The sequence below is a fragment of the Martes martes genome, assembly GCF_963455335.1.
Source record: "Martes martes genome assembly, chromosome: 13".
Taxonomy (NCBI): Eukaryota; Metazoa; Chordata; class Mammalia; order Carnivora; family Mustelidae; genus Martes; species Martes martes.
In genome coordinates, this window is record NC_137901.1 from 82,043,059 (window position 1) to 82,063,135 (window position 20,077).

At 56.2% G+C, this 20,077-nt stretch overlaps 1 protein-coding gene across 1 annotated transcript in view; it reads left to right on the forward strand.

Annotated features, from left to right (window-relative positions):
* The first annotated feature begins 10,317 nt into the window (after nucleotides 1-10,317).
* TBX5 (T-box transcription factor 5) overlaps nucleotides 10,318-20,077 on the forward strand; it is a 43,746-nt gene continuing 33,986 nt past the window's right edge. Inside the window, exons 1-5 of the mRNA XM_080821986.1 lie at nucleotides 10,318-10,496; nucleotides 12,149-12,243; nucleotides 14,434-14,553; nucleotides 15,338-15,485; nucleotides 18,912-19,064. Coding sequence (XP_080678112.1) covers nucleotides 10,350-10,496; nucleotides 12,149-12,243; nucleotides 14,434-14,553; nucleotides 15,338-15,485; nucleotides 18,912-19,064 — 663 coding nt within the window. The 5' untranslated portion in view covers nucleotides 10,318-10,349. The remainder of the gene's footprint in view (nucleotides 10,497-12,148; nucleotides 12,244-14,433; nucleotides 14,554-15,337; nucleotides 15,486-18,911; nucleotides 19,065-20,077) is intronic.

The window sequence follows — 20,077 nt, forward strand, 5'->3', positions numbered from 1 at the left end:
TTTGTTTTTAAAAAACAGAACCAGGGGCATCTCCTCCCCACCTCCCCTGTATCCTACCCACCCCCATTTCCCTCCAGTCAGGGGACAGCATGTGCTGGGATTGAGGCTGTGATGAATATGGGCCAAGGTTTGGGAACAGAACAGAACTAACAGCAGAACACTGAGGCTGACAGTGGGAATGTCCACACCTCTGTGTCCTCTCCCCCATCCTGCTAAGTGGGTCTGCATGCCCACTAAGGCCCTCTTCTGCTTCCTCAGTGGGAAGGAGGAGAGGGCATGGAGACCCGACAGAGAGATCTGAGCCCTTACTCCAAATGCTAAGTCTCCAGCCACTGCCCTCATTTGACTGAGGGTGCTTTTTATTTTTCACTTTTTTAAAGATTTTATTTATTTATTTGACACATAGAGAGAGAGCTAGCGAGAGAGGGAACACAAGCAGGGGGAGGGGGAGCAGCAGGCAGAAGAGGAGCCGAGCAGGGATGTGGGGCTCCATCCCAGGACCCCGGGATCATGACCTGAGCTGAAAGCAGACACTCAACGACTGAGACACCCAGGGGCCCCTAAATGTGCTTTTAGATGCTTAAAATGTGCCCATTGTGCTCACTACGGGTGACTGTGGCCAGGGCCCCAGGAGCTACCTCCTCATGGAACTACTGAGAACTAAATGAGTGGGAGAAACCGTGTTCCGACAGCTCCTAGCCTGCCGTAAATGTCAGCCATTATCACACCTCAAATGTTAGCAGACTTTTGAGCCTGGAATACCCACGTTTCTCTCTTTGTGGCCATAGAGACTCAAGCAGAACTCTTCCAAAAACATTAATGGGAAATGATAGGAAGGAAAGACCATGGGGGCTGGGGCTCAGACTGGAAAGGAGTGGATGGGGACAGTGCAGGCCAGCTGGGAGTTTTGGGGACATTAGATGCCCCCGTGGAAGCTGAGGGAGTTTTGTCTTTCTGGACCAACCTGGAGAGGGATGGTGTCTCCTTCAGAGAGTGAAACAAGCGGGGCGGGGGTGGGGGGCGGGGAGCCAAACCACAGACCTGCAGCCGTGGGTCTCCACCCGCGCACAGGTCTGCACCCTTCTCTCTGAGGCTCTCACTCTCTGGCTCCCTCCATAGCCTCTGAGCTAGTCAGTGCCCTGGCTGTTTCTGGGAGCCTGCTGCCTCCAGAAAGGAAACAGAAAAGTCAGCCTGTATTGTGGGCGGCCCACCCGCAGACAATAAGAGGGGGCATCTCGCCCTGCAGGTTCAAGAAGATAGCAGTGGAACCCCAACATACTATTTGAATGTTGTTTCTCCTACACCCACAATGGAAAATGTTTTCTCTAAAAGGTGGATAATATATTCTTTCTCTCTGCAAGGCCTTGCAGACGTGGAAAGCCACGACTTCGAGTTCCTGACTTTTCTTGTTCCTTTAGACGCTAATCCAGGCAAGCAAAAGCGTTGCTGGGATCCAGGCAGGGAGCCTTGAGAGCGGACTGGGTAAAGAGCTGGGTGGAGAGACCCAGCATTCCCCGAGTCCCAGGTCCCTGGCTGGGATTTCGAGTTGTGGCTTGGGTGGGATGCTCTCATCACCCTGAGCGCATGCCTCTGAGGTCACGGCCGGCCTTCAGTTCCAAGTGGGGGCTTTTGCTCCAAACCTGAACCCACCCTGCAGGCGGGGCACTAAATCTGGATTTTTCTCCTCTGTTTCAAAAAGGGGGGAATTTGTCAGTCCCTGCCGCGTTGAACACATGCAGGAGGTTCGGAAAGCCCAGACCCACCGGCGGAAATAGAGCCTTGCAGGCCTAGGAACTCAGGGCAAAAGCACCACGGTCCTGAGAGCGCCGCATTGTTGCCAGCGTTCGTTCGATGGGATTCCTGGGTTGCCATGGTGACCAAGAAACCAAGGGCCCCTGCGGAAACGGTCGCCAGGGACCTTTTCTTTGCTACCAACCTGTCAGGGGCACCCCAGGACAAGCCTCGGTCAGTTTCACCCCAGGGTTTCCCGCGTGTGATTGTGCGTGGCAGCTGGGCATCTGGGGTCCCCGCTACTGGAGCCTTCCATCGGGGCCGCCCCCAAAGGCCAGAAACCCAGCAGTGGGAGGCCAGGGGGTCTGGGGTGAGGTGGAGGTGGGAGGGAGGGGACCCGCTGCGGGCGCTTGAGGTCCCGGGCTGAAAGGGAAGAAAAATTAGAGGTCTTGACCAAGCAATCGTTTTGGTGACGGATCTTTCCAGTTTGGGGTCTGACTGCCTTCCTCACCCGCACCCCCACACGCGTCCCTTCACCTCCTCAAGGTCATTACTACAGTTTTCACTCGCAGCTCCGGGTGGGGAGGCCGCTGCTTCCTCCACCGCCACTTCCCCGGCACCCGCGCAGGGCTCCTCCCATGGCTGGGGCCTGGAGCCATCCTAGCAAGTTTCTCTGGGAAGGAGAGAAGCGAGGGATGCGGGAGGAGCCCTGCAGATTCAATTGGCTGTTGCAGCCTCCGAAGCGGGACTTTTTAGGTTCTCTTGACCCAGGCAGTTCCAAGTCCCAGAGGTTGGTCAGACCTTAGGAATTTCCAGAATCACTGGCCTGGCTCATTTTGGTTATAAAGTTAATGCTACCTGATTCCCTGATTCATTGGCTTGACTAAGAGGTATCAAGCTGAACTTTCTTGAAGTTTGGGTGGGGGGGACGGTCACCACTCCCATCCCCTTTGTTTGCTTTGCTGCGAACAGTCTGCCTTCGGACTCCCTGCAGCACAGACAGGAACCATGTCCCTTGCCCCTTAAAGAAATCTCTTTAGGAAACATCAGATCGGGCTCTCTCCAGTGTGGACGTCTTGCTCTGTGAGGCCCAGGCTGGTTGGAAGGAGGCCCACGGGCAGCCAGAACTGGAGTCGCGGTTTCGTCTCTGGTTTTGAATCCGGCCCTTTGAGCAAGCTTAACACGTGTGGATTTAATTTCCCTTTCTTTCTCGCTTTCTTTCCCCCCACCCCCGGCTCCTCCGCCCTTGCGAGGAAACAAGAAAAATAGTCTGCCGTGTCGACAGCGCGACACCGTTCCCTTTGCCAAAGAAAATTTGTCTTTCCAGAGCCCCGGAGAGCAGTGGGTTCCCAAATTTCCACTGCACCCTCCAGTTGAAGGAGGGGGTACTCAGACAGGAGGTATCAGCCCGGGTCTCTATCGTACTGGGTCAGAGCCCTGGGATTCAGCATATTTTCCCCCACATTTTGGGGGGCTGCGGGGACAGGCCGACAACACGGGAGGCCTTTCTGAAGGTCCTGGGCTGCAGACACGGTTGGAGCGCTCAGGCTCAGTGCAACCCATGGGGTAGGAGGCAGCTCAGTTTCTCAGTTCAAGACCCTTCTCCTCCACGGAGGACTCCCTAAATTGGAGGGGGCAAGAACAGAGATGCTCCTTTGCATCCCAACCCTGCTCTTTACCACCTTCTCTGCTCTTCCGGGCGATTGCGAATCTCTAGTCTTGAAATCTCAGCCGGGCCTCCAGAATGACGCTCCCGCTTCCTTTTCTCATTTTATTACCCTGATCGGGGCGGCGGGTACCTCACCCGCCAAACTTGGGGGAACGGGGAGGAATTTTTCCAAAGCACAGGGAAGAACACCAACATGAACAAAAGTAGTAGCAATAATAAATCCTGGTGAAAATACTGGAGGAGAATATGGGATATTAAAATAATAGCAATAGCCAGTATTCTTCCCAGATGCTTCCGGTCTGAAGGGAAGAAGCTAGGAACAGAATCAAACATTGGGAAGGGAGATACCACGGTCCTGGAAAAAAAAAAAAATAACAGAGCCAGATTTAACTAGGCAGGAGGGGAAGTGACCCCCTGAGAAACGAGGGAATTTCTCTCCCTTCGTCTGACTCCCTCTTTTGCAAAAGGAGTTGGTCCAAGTTTCCTTGGGTCATATCTGTTGTTACAATTCTTACTCATTTTCTGAGGTCCTTCTGCTCTTCTCCTTACTTGATGCCTCCAGGAGAGACCCCAGTCAGGCAGGACGCAATGGAAAAGAAACGGAAAAGAGGGTGTCTTTTTAAGCCACTTCTTTTGGGGGATGAAAGAAAGAAGGTGGTTTGGGACTCGATTCTGTTAAAAACAGAGGCAGGAGGGAAGATCCAACTGGTTTCCTCTTGCTTTCGCCTGGTTTTGTTTTGGACTTTTTAAGTGGGAACCTCTAGTCTTCTACCCACGGTGATATTAAAATCCGGGCCGGAATTTTGCAAAATGAGGAAAATGCATTTTGGGGGGCAAACCCAGCTGGGAGCAGGTCGCGGAAAGCGGCGATCCTCCCGAAGAAGGAGCGAAGGCTGCACGTTGCCGCCTCGCTTTGGAACTTACTGCCCAGTGACTGGGGGAAAGAATGGAGAGGCTCGGCACAGGCTGAGGGCTCTAATTTACCCTATTCCGCCCGTGGTCCGGCCTCCGGAGCGTCTGGAACAGAGGGCCCGGGAAGCTGAGGCTTCGGAATCCTCTGCGAGCTGGTGCGGGGGGTGGCGGGGTCCGCGCCAGGGATGCGAGACAAGGGAGCCGAACGGAAAGGAACTGGCCCCGCTCGGAGTCTCGCCTTCCCCTTCCAGCGCCGGCGGGGCCCAGGCCTCCGTTTCCGGCCCACCTCGGCCCCGAGGTCAAGCGGGAACCCATCCCCGGCGAAGGATTTCGGCTTGCACTTTCGGCGTCTGGGAGCAAACGCTGCACCCAACGGACCTCAGATGGAGGAAAAGATAATTGTTAATAACTTGGGAAACGGAAGAGAATTTGGGGTCAGTCGGTGCGGCATGGCCGGGGGGAGGGACGCGGGTCCTGCTTGCTGGAAGCCGCAGAGTCTGCGGCCCGGCTGGCCCGGGCGCCCGTGTCCTGCGCTGGAAACCACTGTCCGTTCTCCCCGCGGGCCTGACCTTGGCTCCTGGGGCTGCTCGGTCGGCTGCGTTCCTGACTTTTCGCTGCCGCTCCGGCCCCAGACGGCCCGGGCCTGGAGCCAGGCCCTGCTTCGGAAAGCCCTGGGGGTTAGGCGCGAGCGAAACCCGGGATGGAACCCCGAAGCTGGGGTGCGAGGCCAGATTCCGACGTCTGCTTCCCTCTGGGCCCCTTGGCGGGGAGCTTACCCTTGCGGAAGGCCCGGCGCTCGCCTGCTCACTCCGGGGCAGGCCTCTAGCTCTTCTGGGGACGTCTACGCAGTACGTTTCGCAACCGCACCCAGCGCGTTTCCAGCCGCGCGCAAAAGCTGGAGCGCATCCGTCACGGGGCGCTTAGACGTTATGCCCATCGGTGAGCCCCCCAAAACTGCGAATCCTTATTACAAAACAAAATAGAGCGTCTCACCCAGTGCAGGCCCGGTCGCTGTAATTTTTCTCTGCAGAAATCACTCCCTCTATCTCCTCCCCACCACCCACTCGCATCCCGCCCCCGCCGGGCCAAGCTGGGACGAGTTGCATCCCCGGACCTAGCTAGGGGAGCTCGCGCAGAATGGGCTTTTTCTCAGCAAAAACGTTGCGGACGACTCTTTCTTCCCCGCCACGCCTCGATCTCATTTCCCTTGCGCGATAACCCGGTAATTACTTCTATGCAGGTCTGCAAGCCGGCGCTGAGTTATCGCGTCCTCAACTGAACCAGCTCGAGCGGCGCCTCGATATTCGTTTGCCGAGAGCTCCTCCTCGGAAAAAAATAATTTTTGAAGAATAAAAGGACTCTCGTGCCTCCTCCAAGGGACCCCGTTCCACCCTAAACAATCTGATTTCTTCCCAATCGGGGGCGACGGGGGCGACGGGGGCTCCCACCTCCCTTTGCCAAGAGCCCCCTCCCCCTCCCTAAGGAAATCGATCTTGGCTCTATTTGTGCCTGATGTTCGCCGCCCCCATTTCCCCCAGAGAGCGCTGGGTTTGTTTATTTCCTTATTTATTCCCGTGGCCGAGGTGTCTGGGACTTGTGGCTGCGCAGACCCGGGACTGATAGGCGAAGACGGACAGAAATTAACCTCCCGCCGCTGCCCCCCAGTCGAGCGTGACAGCGCGCGGGCCGGTTGCGTGACTCGTGACGTCTCCAAGTCCTATAGGTGCAGCGGCTGGTGAGATAGTCGGTATCGCCTGGTTGCCTCTTTATTTTATTGGGGTATGCCTGGTAATAAATAGTAATATTTAATTTGTCGAAGACCACAAACCAGCTTCGCGAGCTGGGAGGTACATACTACTCTTGACAGAGGCTGGAAGAAGTCTTGGCCTAAAAGGGGTCTCTTTTGGGGGCCCTTTGCAAACTTCACTTGAACCCCCACTCTCCAGCAAGGCGCCACTGTTGGCTTCTGCCGTGGAAAGAAGAGGTGGGATTTTTGGAGGTGAGTGTCCCCCTGGACAGTTATTTGGGGGGAGAGGTATCCCTCAGCACTTTGCCTGGCCAAGGCCCCCTGGCTTTGCGTCCCAGCTGGGTCCTGCTGAATACCCCCTCCCAGAGATGCTGTTTTTCACCATGGAAATAAGAATGCACACTCTTGTGTTTCGCCTTGGACTGTCACCTGGCAGAAATAGATTCCCGCTGGAGGTTTCAAAATCCCGGTTTCGCTTGGTGGCCAGCACAGCCTGTGTTCCACAGACCAAGTGAATCTGGCCAGGCAGTTACTTGGTGGAGTTCAGGTTTGCCCTCCCGGGAGGGGGCTGCAAATTATTTATGGGAATTTATTTTATCCGCAAATCTCCGAGAGTTTAAGGGGATTGGAGAAGTCTTTCTGGATTTCCCCTTCCTTTTGCTAGAGATGCAGAGATCCGAGCTCATCCTGAAGCCATGTTTGTTTCCAGCCTTGGGCCGGCGGGGTCTCCTCCTTAGCAAGCCCAGAGTCCTCTGAGCTGACATTCTGGAAGGGTGAGGGTGTCTTCACATTAATAAATAAACTGCTGTGGTGAAAGGTTGTTCGCAAACAAACCTGGAAGGTGGAGTGAGAACTGCCGCAGACGCTGGGCTTGCTTATTACCCCTGGTCGCCCCACTTTTAGGGATGAACAATCCGCTTTGCAATTTTGCAAACGGGTGTGTTACACCCATCTGGCCGCTGGTTTCCAGCGCGTCTCTCCTCTCTCCATCCCTTTCCCCAGACCTTGGCCTGCAGGCCCAAGTGTCTAATCAGAGCCCCAGAAAAGAATACGGTGAGGGGGTACAGGAGGCAAGGGTGGGAAACCTAAGGGAGCCCTGACAGTTATTCCAAGCCCCGATACTTGGTGCTCCAAACTGGGTCTGCTCAGGCTAAGACCTACTCACTGTGTTTACGCTTCTTTTGACCTCTTCAACCCGCAAAATAATACATTTCAGAGAGCTGGGAGGGCAGGGAGAGGGGCCCAGTAGAGATGAAAACCCCAGCCAGTCTCCCATGACTGTTTGATTATTTTAATAAAACCGGGTACCGCCTGGCGTACACCTCCACCCGGGGAGGTCTGGTGGCCCCCGGGGTTGGAAGCCCCCCCCCCACCCTGGGGCAGTTTCTTGGCACCTTTGATCTGGGTCCCCATCCCAGTGCACCTTCACCCTGCCTTCACCCTGGAGTCGCTGGGAGTTGGGGTGGTGAGTGGGGAGGGGGAGAGATGTCAGGACGGCCGGCGGCGGCCAGCCGGGCCAGGCGGGGTCACGCAGCTCTGTCTTGAGGTCAGCGCTGGAGGGAGAACGTGGGCCAGGCTGCAGAGGGGGCGCGAGGCGTGTGTGTGTGCAGCGCACTGTGCTCAGACTCCGTTCTCTGCACAGCCCTGTCCCCGGCATTACTTCCCAGGCAGAAGCCGAGCGGGTTTGCGATGATTTGTGCAGGATTTTTTTTTTGCAGCCACCGAGCCGAGCTCAGAGCAGCAGAGATGGATGGAGGTTGGGAAGGGGGTGGAGAGGAGGGGTGATCTCGAGGTCTGGGTTTGAGAGTAGTGCTGTGATTTGAGTGTTCGGGAAATCTAATGGAAAAGGTGGTTGGGGGAGGGAGTGAGAAGAGGGAGAGAGGGAGGGAGAGAGGGAACGAGGGAGAGAGGGAGGGAGGGGGGCGGGAAAGAGGCAGAGGCAGGCTGTGTGCAGTGGGAGCTAGTTGGATAGGCAATTTCAGTATTTTGTAAGCATCAAGGCAGCCCAACGTCACTGAGCTCAGCTGAGTCGGCTTGTATTTCTGAGACAGAGAGAGAGAGAGAGAGAGAGAGAGAGACTCTTTCCTTGGATTCCAGAACTTTAACCCTGAAAGCGGCGCCCAGAAAGGACCTTGCCCATTTCCACAGCTCCCTCCTGTCTCCCCAGCTTCCCCTCTGGAGGGGTGCAAGTGAGGAGGTGGACGCTGAGGTTTTAACGTTGAGGGTGCTCCCGGAGGCTGCTGCTTGCGTTCCTTGGAGCCCTTCTGGCGCCTGACAACTTGGAAGTCTTTAGGGAGAGCGAGTGAGCTAACGCAAAGCGGAGGAGGTGTGTGTTGGAGGTGGGCAGTCGCTGCCGAGGCTCCAGCGGTGGGTGATCCTTTGTACGCAGCGGTAGCCGCTAGTCTGGGCGAGCAGTCCCCGGCATAAACCCCCCGGAGCCACCATGCCCGCGCCCCCGCCTCGCCGCTGGCTTCCCTGCTAGGAGCAAGAAGGGATTTGGTGAATGCACCGGCTTCGCCCAGCGAGGTAACCGTACCCGCAGATGGCCGGGGAGGCCGGGGAGGGAGCCCCTCCGGCCCAATCGGCTCCGGAAGGCGCGATCGGTGGGACTCGAGCCCTGCCCGGGATGCGGCAGAGCCCGGTTTGCAGAGAGCTCCTGGCGCATGGAGCCAGCCGGGGAGGCGCGCGGCCCAGGAGCAGCGTGGAGGTTTGCAGGACGCGCGGCCTGGTTCTGTCAAACCGCATCTAGCTCGCCCCCGCCAGCCCCGGAGCTGCCGCCGACCCCGACCGGGGCGAGCTGGTTGCGATTGTCCCCGCGGACGGCGGCGGAGGCGAGCGCACGTGGGGGACGGCTGCTCCGGGTTCTTTTGTTGCAAGCCGGCTGCCGGGGGTTCCCATCACCGCCTCTCCCGAACCCCGAGGGTGTGGTGAGGGAAGCTGCCTGGGGAGTGGGGCCTCGGAAGCCGTCCTCCTCGGTCCTGCTCTGGGTGTCCGGCCCCCGCAGCCCTGGGTGGGATCCAGCCCCTTGCTGGAACGGCCGCTAAGCTTTGGGGGGGCCATCCTCGGCGCTCCCTTCCCAATCTAACCGGGTTTTGAGGGAGGAAATCCTTACTTGGAAACGTGGAGGAGATTGGAAAGCGATCAGAGCGAGAGGCAGGCTCCTCCGGGCTTGAACAGTTCTGCAGCTGTTACTTTTCGTGTTCCAACCTCATAAGCCTGCAACCCGGGTCATTCCACCCCTTGCGCCCGACCTAGGAGGCCGATCCAACGCGGGGAGCCCAGAATTTATCTGGGACCCATTAGACCCTCGCCGGTCCCCCGAGCTTGGGCCTGCAGTTCCAGCGAGCCAGGCCCGGCTGAAGCTCAGAGAAACTCCCCTCGGCCTGGCCGCTCGTTAAAAATGCCCGTCCCGGGCCGGAGAGCCGAGAAACCCGGGAGAAGGCGCCGCGGGAGCAGGCGGTGGGGTGCGGGCCGCCGGCGCCCAGGAGCGCGCCTCCCTCCGCGCGGCCCCGCAGCTGCTGCTTTCCTGCCCTATCCGTTGGGCTACTTTTCTTTTTTCTTTTCTTTCTTTCTTTCTTCTTCTTCTTCTTCTTTTTTTTTTTTTACCATTGCTAAAAGTTGGGGAAAAGGGGAGGACTCTTACTGTTGAAGGACTTTTAATTTTAAAGCCTGTAACTGATAAAGGATGAACGTGAATTCTCCCGAGGACCTGGTCTCTCGATCTGCAGATCTTTTCCATCCTCTGTTTTTGGTTTTGCAACAGGCGGGTTGTTGCAGACATTTTGCCTGCTGCCCAAGAATATGCCTCTTGCGAGTTTTCATAAACAGAGCTGTGATGTCCTTCTGTAAATGTGACGAAGAAAAACAATTCTGAAAGGACACTAGGTTTTTGTTTTGTTTTTGGTTCGTACCCAATGGCTTCCAAAAATACCCAGGCCTTATCTTTATTGGCTCTTCCAGAAGTCCAGACAAATTTGACGGGCAGCTGGCTTATCGTGGGGAGCCTGCGCAGGGGAGATGCGGGCCTCGCCTCCTCCCGTTCTGACCCCGCTCTTTCGCAAGAGGTTGAGTGCGCTCAGAAAGGGGTAATAATGATAATAATAAGGGGACCTCCTGCAGCCTCCTTCAGCGGGGAACGGAGGTGCTGGGAGCTGGAAACTGGGGGCCCGGCTGCCCCCTCCTGTCACTAGAATAGAGTTTCCAACTGTCTCTTCTGTCTCTCTGCCTCTGTCTCTCTGCTTCCTGTCCTCAGAGCAGGACCCTGCGCGGGCACAGGGCGCCGGACACACCATGGCTGACGCGGACGAGGGCTTTGGCCTGGCGCACACACCCTTGGAACCTGACTCAAAAGAGCTACCCTGTGACTCCAAACCCGAGAGCGCGCTGGGGGCCCCCAGCAAGTCGCCAGCGTCCCCGCAGGCTGCCTTCACCCAGCAGGTAAGGAGACCTCTAGCCTCCCGGCACTTTGCAGAACCGGAGGCCCTCCTGTGGGGGAGGGGTGGGGGTGGGTTACTCTTTGCCCCCAATTGTCCCCTTTCCTTTCCATCCGCACTCTTTCCACCTTTCCACGCCCTGCGTCCCCAAATACCCGTATACTCCCATCCACTTTATTGTGACAATAATCTTTAGGGCCAGAGGGTTTTGGAAATACATTTAGGTTGTTAAAGAAGGCTTAATTATCTGGCTATTTGGGGCTGGCTAACAATAGCCCAGATCATGCCTTCGCTGCTGAACTAGGTGTAGACTCAGCCCCGAGCACCTCATTAAGGGCTGGGTCAGCGGCCGCTTCAGGCCGGCGTGAGCGATGGCTTGACCCCTCTTCAGATCTCCTCTAGCCTTCGCCTCCACGGGCCTCCTCCACGCCGCCGCCCAGACCCGGAGTTGCACTGTTTGTGTTGGGTCGGGCTCTGGAGGGCTGGCTTGCCCTGGCCGGGGGCCGGGAGCGCAGGGGTGTGCTGGGAGGCTGTTGGGAGTCACAGGCTCCCCTGGCTGGAAGCTGGGCCCTAGTAGAGGGTGAGGCTTCCGCGCACTCTCTGTGCCCTCCTCCGTGGGCGCAGTGGACGTCAAGGCGGCCCTGCAGCTCTTGATCATTTACATAAGGCGTCAGATGGTGCAAAGGAGGGCGACTTGACCAGCACAGAAACTTGGATGTAGTCAAAACCTTTCTTTGGGATTTCGATCGATCGATGTCTTTCCTGCCTACTTTATCACCTGTCTCTCGGCCCTTCCCATCTCAGGAAAACGCGTGTACGGTTATAGAGAACCCGAGGGCAGTGGGCACAGAGTTTGGGAAACTCAGATTGTTTTTGTTTTCGGAAAAGCAAATCCGCTCACGAGACAGTTACGGATTATGGCAGAACGGAGGTTTTCGTGTCTGTATATTTTTTGTAAAATAGCTTTTAGTTTAAAGTGGAAATGTTGAGCAGTTTCGGCTGTGCCCGGAATCAAAACAGCTCAAAGTGAACAAAGTTGGATGTGAGGAGAACCTGGAAGGTTTGTTAATATAGACATTTGCAGACTAATTTTTTGGACTGTGGGAACCTATCATCCTATAGAAACATTTTTTAAATTGAGATTTTGACGTGTGTCTATGTTTGCCCCGCCATGGTGAGACCAAACGTACGTAGGTACGGGGTTTGCACGCCCGTGTGTTTGTGCGTGCCCGTGCGGGTGTCTGCAGAAGGATGTTCTGTGTGGGCTTTTTGAGATCGAGCATTTTTGTTTTTGCTTTTTTTTTTTTTTTTAGCCGCATCTTGGCTGAAAGGAATTGAGATTGGTTCCCCCCCCCCATTTTTTTTGGTCTCAGTCTGTCCTCCCATGGGCATGCTAGAGCACCTAATGTTTGGGGACTTTTCTCCGGCCTTGTGTTGGTGGCATTAGGAGACAGCAGTGCACCATGGAGGGGGCTGGTGCACGGGGCCTGCACCGGGATTCCTACCCCACGCCCCAGAGTCCACGCAGCCCTGCCGTGGTCTGGGGGCAGCCCAGAGGCTCTGGAGGGAAGGAGAAGTCTGTGTTTAGGTGGCGTTTGGGGAGGGAAGGTCCCTGCTCCTGGGGCTTGTCTGTGTGACTTTTTCTCTTTCTTATAGGGCATGGAAGGGATCAAGGTGTTTCTCCACGAAAGAGAACTGTGGCTGAAATTTCACGAAGTAGGCACAGAAATGATCATAACCAAAGCTGGGAGGTGAGCTGTGGAGGGCCTGGGAAAATCGAGGGGGAGACAGAGAAGGAAAGGTGTCTCGGAGACCCGAGAGACGGAGACCTGGAGAAGGCAGAGGGGCAGAGAAAAAGGCGAGAGAACAGAAGAGAGCAGAGAGAGAGAATGACTGTGTTTTTGTGTGACCCGATTTGGGTTAACGTTGCTTGGAGAACTTCTCCAGTGACTTCCACCCCTGGTGGGGGAAAACGCCTTCAAGATTCACCTCCAAAGCAGGACACGTCTCCCGACTGATACAGAAGAATCGAGAGCTTGGGGGGTGGGGGGCTACGCTCACGGAGGACGGATTGGTAATGGGAGACAGTAGGACCAGGGGGGAGAGAGAACGGGAAACCAGAGAGTTGCGGAGTCGGCTCAGGGACGAGACCCACTTACAGCCGCCGACTCCCTCCCGGCCCCCACCCTCCTTCCCGCCCTCCCTGACCTTGGAGCGGGTCCAGAGTCCCACCCGATTGCCAAACTCCGAATCGCTGAATGTATTCGCTACCTCTTTCATTGTTTATAGAAAGCAGGCAAAGCCTTTGAAACTGAACTGGGGCTCGGCCGGGCTCTATATACAGACACCGATAAACACGGCCGTTTCAGCAGTTTCGCCAAGACACTCACCCCAGAGTTCCTCTTAAAAGCTCGCAGTTTTTTTGCTAGAAGTGCTAGAAGGCTGGGGAGGCTGGGGGAGGGTCCTGCAGCTCTGTATTTCCGGGTGCCAGTTTGCCCAGGCCTGGGGACAGCCTCACCACAGGCCTCCCCGTGCTGGACCGACCCTCCGCATCCCGAAGGGCAGAAAGCCCGGAGTCAGCCCCGACCCGGCGTGTGAAGCCGGCGCGTGAAGCCGGAGTGGCCAGTAGGCCCGAGCCACCGAGCGTGTGAAGGGGGAGGGAGGAGCCGCTTCGCCAGACGCCCCCCGTTCTCCAGCCGAAGCCTCCCGCAATAAACTGACAACAGTGACATTTATTATTATTTGAAATTAAACAACGTCTGCTCCCCCGCTCGGCCCGAGTGAACCAGGAGGCGCGTTCTGTTTATACTGAAAAACTAAGCTCTTCTTCCCATTCTGCCCAGGAAGGACACACACGGCCAGGCCGCCTCTGCCCGCAGCCTGAGCTGAGGGGATTTAACTATAAAAGGCCTGGGAAGCCTCCCGTGCGCCCACGGGCAGGCGCAAGCGCTCCGCCAGATAAACACCCCCCCCCCGCCGTAAACACCCCCCGGCCGGGGCTCCAAGGACTCCCTTCACTCACCCCTTCCCGCCGTCCCTGGGTGAGCCAGGATCCAGCAGCTTGTCCTTGCTGGCTTTCCCGGGCACGCACACCCCCCTACCCCCTCCACAGGAGGACTGGGAATTTGGAGCGCACGCCCCAGCACCCAGAAGGAGGGGGTACGCAGCACCCACCTGCCCGTGACCCCATCCCGGTTCCAGCTCTGGTCTTTCTGAAACTAGACCTGGATGGTTTGGAGTTTCTTTGCGGAGGGCCAAAGTGTTTAGACTGTCCAAGGAAGAGTGCCAGGCACGTCGGAGAAGTTGGGGGGCATTTAGAAATAAATTTCGGCTAGAGCCTCGCGGCAGAGGTCACCCGCTGAGCTCTACTCTGGGAACGACTGAGGACCATAGCGAGGGCGGGAGTTGTATGGGCACCCACGGGTGTGCAGTCCCGAGGGCGCACACAGCCCGGTGTCCTCATGAGGTGGGAGCAGTGGGCTCAGCGGCTGGACCACCTGCCTGGGCGCAGGATGCCAGCGTTTCCCCTAATAGGGCTCTTTCTACTCCTAAATTAGAAAGTAGGTCTCTGGCTCTGAAAAGAGCGTTTACAAAGAGCAGAAATGGAGGTTCCAAGCAGGGCCTTCTACGCAACTGTTTCCTTCTAGAAGCCTTGGCCTCCAGCTTTCTATTTTCCTCCTGGTTACAAATAGCCACCAGCCTCCTGCTCACCTCCGGGCCTATCTCCTCCCCAAAACTTCAAGGGAAACCTGGAATGGATCTTGCCAAGAGCGGAGCGGGGGCCCCTCTTCTCCCCACGCGCTTCTGGAAGAGCTGCTGCTTTCATGAAAATGTGTAGATGTGCTCTTTACTGGATTGGCAGTAAAATTCTCTCTCTCTCAATCTCTCTCTCTCTCTCTCTCCGCTCTCCCTTTCTCTGTCTTCCTTCCCTTCTCTCCCAGGCGGATGTTTCCCAGTTACAAAGTGAAGGTGACGGGCCTTAATCCCAAAACGAAATATATTCTCCTCATGGACATCGTTCCAGCGGACGACCACAGATACAAGTTCGCAGATAACAAATGGTAGGCAACGACCGGCATGGGCAGGTGGGAAGAGGGGGAGTGGAAAGCCAGACTCCCTACTCCCCGCGTTGAACCAAGAAACAGTTTTTGAATGCCCTACTGTGTGCCAGAGGCTTTTGGTGCTATCCCGGACCACCCTGAGAGGAAGAAACAGCAGCCTTTAGTCCCCATTTTATAGACAAGAAAACTGAGGCTCAGAGTAAGTCAAGGGCCTATATCTGTGGCTGCAACCCCCGGTTGTGGATTTTTAGAAAAGGGTATTGTTTCCAAGCGCTGGAGGTATTTCTGGGGGCATAAAACCATTTACAGTTATTTTTTATGAGTTACCTGCTTTGAACATGCCTTTTTATGAAATTGCAAAGTTCGGCCATGGTATTTGAGTTAAACAGGCAAGAGAGGAGAGGTCCATTCCTTGGGTGGATTGTTCTCGTAGCTGCCAAGCATGCAGAGAGGCTCGAACTGGCAAGGCCCGTTTGAAAGCCCTCAAGGACCTTGCTTAGACTTTTTTGGTCCAGACTTCCAGAACCTCCTGGTAGTCCATGGTCAGCAAGAGGCTGTGAGGCCCGGCAGTGGCACCCCTGGTGCAGGGTGTGAGATCGAAGAAGAATGAGCCGGATGGGGGGCCTGCCTGGACGCTGGCTTGCAGAGGCCCAGGGGAGGCCCAAGGGTTAGGCCATTTCCAGACCCCTCTCCTATTCAGCAGCTCTTGCCTGGCCCGGCCCAGGACCCCCGCCAGCATGCCAGGATGCTAAGTCTGGGCGGGTTTCGCCCCTCCTTGCTCCAGGTCTGTGACCGGCAAAGCGGAGCCTGCCATGCCCGGCCGTCTTTACGTGCACCCGGACTCGCCGGCCACAGGAGCGCACTGGATGCGGCAGCTGGTCTCCTTCCAGAAACTCAAGCTTACCAACAACCACCTAGACCCATTCGGGCATGTAAGTACCCAGTGCAGCTCTCAGTCTGTCCTTCCAGTCAGTCGGTCTTGCCCTCTCTCTTTTACCTCTCTGGCTCCCTCAGTTTTCTCTTTCTTCTTGCCTCCTTACACTCACCTTTCTCCTTTCCTTGCCCCACTCCGCCCATCTGGGTCTTTCCCTCTCTCGGGCTCCCTGATCGTGTCTTCCCTACTGGTTCCAGTGCTCTCCTGTGCAGTCCTCTCTGTGGCCCACCATCCCACGCTCTGGGGCTGCCTTTCCCAGGGAGCTGGAGACCAGGGCCCTGGGGGAGTCTGAAGCACACATCCCTGTTCCAGACCTCAGGCTCACCAGTGATGAGGTGTGGTGGGCTGTGTGTTTCAGACCTCAGAAAACCCAGTCCTTCTAGCCCAGTGGGGACTTGGCACAGGCTGCCCAGAGACAGGGCCATGGTGGGAGCCATGGACGCCTTCCCTGCTCACTTTCAAATCCTGTCTTATTATTGAGATGTTCCAACTGACAGGGAGATCCCGGGCCACCTGCTCTCTCTTTTACAGATGGGGAAACCATCCTGCCAGAGGCCAACCCTGGTACCCCTTTTTAGCTGATATCTTGGATTTATCCGTTTTCTTTCCCAACAACTTTCAGCTTCTCCCCCTGCCCCGACCATGTCCGGAGCAGGCCAACCTGGACCAGAGTCCTAAACCTGGAGTCCGCAGGGGCCCCCCCTCCCTCAGAGCAGCCTGGTGAACCCCCGAATCTGCATGGGGAGCATTGAGTGTGCTGCCCCCACCTTCCAAGAGAATGTGTAGCTTTTAGCAGATTCTCTCGCTTAACGTAGATTCTCTTCCTCAACAAAAAACAAATGAAGAACAAAACACTGATTTGGAGGAAAATGTCTCTAGATCTTTTCATTGGTAATGATTGATCGCCAGGACAGGACACCATCTCTGACTGAATTCAGTGTGTCCAGAACCCTTGGCTTGATGATTGCACCATCAAGTGGGTCTTTGGGCATTTGGCCTTCATAGCAACTTAGAAATGAGGACACAAATATGCAGCCTTTATAAATGGGAGTCCAGGGGAAGGGAGGGGACCCGCCCAAGGTCACACAGCTTGTAATTTGGAGCAGGGATTTGAGGCTTGATCTTTCTAATTCCAAGAGTGGAAATTAGAGGGAAGAATCAACAAACACACGGTCCTCAGCTGAGGGAACTGGGGTTGAATGGGTTTGATTTGGAAGAGGGACAGTTTGTGAAGGTCCGAGGGGAGAATTCTGCTCCTGTGGGGCCTTAGGGCTGAAACACTGAACCGCCGAGGTCAGTGGTGGGGTTGGGACCGTGATGCAGGCGGCGGCTGTCTCTGCACGTGGTCGGTGCCACCTTGAACTGCTGGCCGCTGGGGAAGGGCGAAGGGAAGGCCCATTGCCTTCCTGCGCGCTAGGGAAGGAGCAGAGAGTGCCAAGGGCCGTTTCAGTGAGAAACGACGGGCCTCCTTCCCGTTTCAACCACGCAGTCCGACCGCCGCTTCCCGCGGGCGGGACCATCCCTGCGCCGAAATGCCCTGGAGCTTCTGGGGCGTTGGTTGGCGGGGGGTGACGCGTACCTGCGGGCCCAGAACCGGGACTATCTGGGTGAAGCTCCGGGAAGAATCGGGACGGTTTTCCCGCCTGGCTGGTGACCTTGGGGAGGCTCGATAGGACGCTTTTTTTTGGGGGGGGGGTCCGTGCAACCTTGGTGCCGGGCAGTGGGACTCGGGCGCCCGGCTTTCCCTCTGCGGGCCCGGCGGTGCCCTTTGGGGTGGGCGCCTGGGGAAGGCGCGCGGCCAGGCAACCAGGCCCCGGCACCCTTGCGAGTTTCCAGTCCTCCCGAGCCCGCGGGAGAGCGAGGGTGCTCGGGGTGGCCCCCTGGACTCCCTCGTTGCCACGCAGCCCTGCCCCCCAGCTCCCGACTCGGAGTCCAGAGCCGCCCTAATGAAATTAGGAGCCATTAGATCGCCCTCGCGCTGATGTCTCCACACTGTCCCCGGCCGTCAAAGCAATTTGGTTAAGCCGGGACGATGACCGCGCCGGCCGGGGGCTGCGGCGGCCCTGCTGCGTCTCTCTGTCGCCACGCCGCCCCGGCCGGCGTCGCTATCGGCCAGGGAGGCGGCCCGGCCGCGGCGGCCAGAGATTAGAGCCGCGCGGCCAGGGTCGTCGGGAGCCGCGGGGCCCCGGGTCCTCGCCCCTCCCCGCCTCCCCTCCCCCCACCTCCGGGCGGGTCTCAAGGGTTGGCCCAAGGACCCTGCCCCAGGGTCATCAACGCAAATAATCAAAGACACCGGGACAGCCCCCAGGCGGTCCTGGGGAAAAAGCAGGCCAGTTTTTCAGCCGGTTAAGCGCGGCGATTGGCCCATTTGGTGGGTCTGTATCCGAGCGATTTGATAAATTCGCGTTCTCAGCCTCCTGAAATCATCAAAAGCCAGGCGTCCTCAAAACCCCAAAGCTAGTTTTATTAGCAAAGATGCTCATCTCCTAGGACTAGTCCTGCTCCAGCAGAGAGGGAGTCTGGAGCCCCCCTCCCCCTTAATACTGATCATAGTAGTCCTGTTAGAGGGGCAGCTGGAGCAGTAAGACCCCGCTTGTCCCTGGGAGCACCCCCAAACCTGGAGAGGGTGGAAAGGAAGGAGAAAGAGCGCATTCCCAAGAAAGCAGATGTAAGGCTTCTGTCTGAGTCCAAGTCTGGAGATAATTCCGACTGTGGATCCTGAAATGTTGATAAAGTCGTAGAAAGGGAACCAGGAGAGAAGCAGGCCCTCCTTTGGTGGCAGTAGGATGGGGGGGGGCTTCTTCCCCCCAATCTCATCATCCTTGGAGGCCCAGTCCCCATCCCACTATCTTCTTTTTTTCATTGACTCTACTTTGCACCTTCTAACGAAGGACCAAGCCTGTGATTTTTATTCCAGTTCTGCAAACACTGGTCTTTTCCTTTGCCATCTATGTGAGGGAATTTTTTTTTGGGGGGGGAGGATGTTTGTTTATTTGTTTGTGTCTTCTCCCCTGTCATTCCAAAATTGACGCTTAAACTTGCCCCTGGGTCATGAGTTCCTCGCTCCAGACTTGTTTCTCCTGTGGTGGTGGTGGTGGTGGGCTGGGTGGGGGTGTGTGTGTGTGCCCTATGCAGGAGTTAATTTATTAAGCAAACTTTATTAAGAATTCTGATTTACTGCCGTGTGTGCTTTGGGTAGATTCCTGGAATATTACCCTGGCTTTTTGGGTTGGAAATTGTCATTTTTGAAATGTTTCTTTTTAATGAAATCACTGGCCCCTTTTCAAAACAGGAGGAAAAAAAACCAGACCGTTTTTTTGAGAGTCTGTAAGGAGGTGAATTTTAGGGGTGGAGAGAGGGTATTTATCGGGAAACAAAGGAGTTTTGAGTTTTCTTACAATCTCATTTTCCTTATTATTTTTAGATTATTCTAAATTCCATGCACAAATACCAGCCCAGATTACACATCGTGAAGGCGGATGAAAATAATGGATTTGGCTCAAAAAATACTGCGTTCTGCACCCACGTCTTTCCTGAGACGGCCTTTATCGCAGTGACTTCCTACCAGAACCACAAGGTAAGCCCGAGGCCCGGGAACCATGTGCTGGGGCTGCTGCCCCTGCCTTTGCAGGAGAATGCAGGGGTCTCTTGTGGAAACTTTTAAGCTTTAAGGGCTTCTTTATTCCCTCACAGCAGGCACCAGCTGCGACCCCCTGGGGGGGCTGGGGTAGGCACCAAGCTATGGCCTGAAAGTTGCAGCTGTTTGTACTGTACTCACAGGTTTTGCGGGACACTCTCTCACTGTCTCTCAACACACCAGTCAGACTATAGGTGACAAATACAGGAACGCATCTCTCTGCACTGAGTGATGGCCAGGAAGAAAGGCTACTTTACTGCAGGGGTCCATGCTCTTGGGTGGAGGTCTGGGGCCAGCTTTGTGGAACGTCTTTTTGTGGGTGAGGGTCTCTCCCCCACTCTGCTTTTTGGATGCATTTCAACTTGACCTGGGGCAGGTGACAGTTGCCAAGAACCTCTGGGTTTGGGTTTGCAAGGTGCTTCTCTCCTTGTCTCCATGGTTACTGATCCTGGACCAGAGTGAGGCAGAGTTGGCGTCGTTGAAAATAAGAACAAAAACCCTAGCGACCTGTGCCCTGCCCCCTCCCCCGCCCCCCAGCAGCTCCCAGGAGTTAGATGAGACCACGGTAAAACTACAGCTTGCGGAGGGAGGCAAGGGAAGCCTTGTCTTCCAGAAGGAGGCTGGAGGCTGGTACAGACACAGGAGGGTACAGCTTGATCCTGTCAACAGCAGACCCCACGCTGTTCAAAATCCACACCCCAATTTGGGCATTTCCAAGCTGGACAATGGTGCTGGAACAGGGTACCCCATCACTGCAGGTTGGGGGTGGGGGATCTTTTCTTCTTTCCCAGGAGAAAGGGGTCTGCTTGACTTGTCGTGGTTTGCTTCTGTTCTTTGGAAACGTGAGTGCCCCTGGATTCATTTTCTTGGTGGGAGGGCAAGTATTGAGTGAGTTCTGAAAAGACATAGAATCTGGCAAGGCAAGATACGGGGTGGGGGGGAGCCCCATGGGG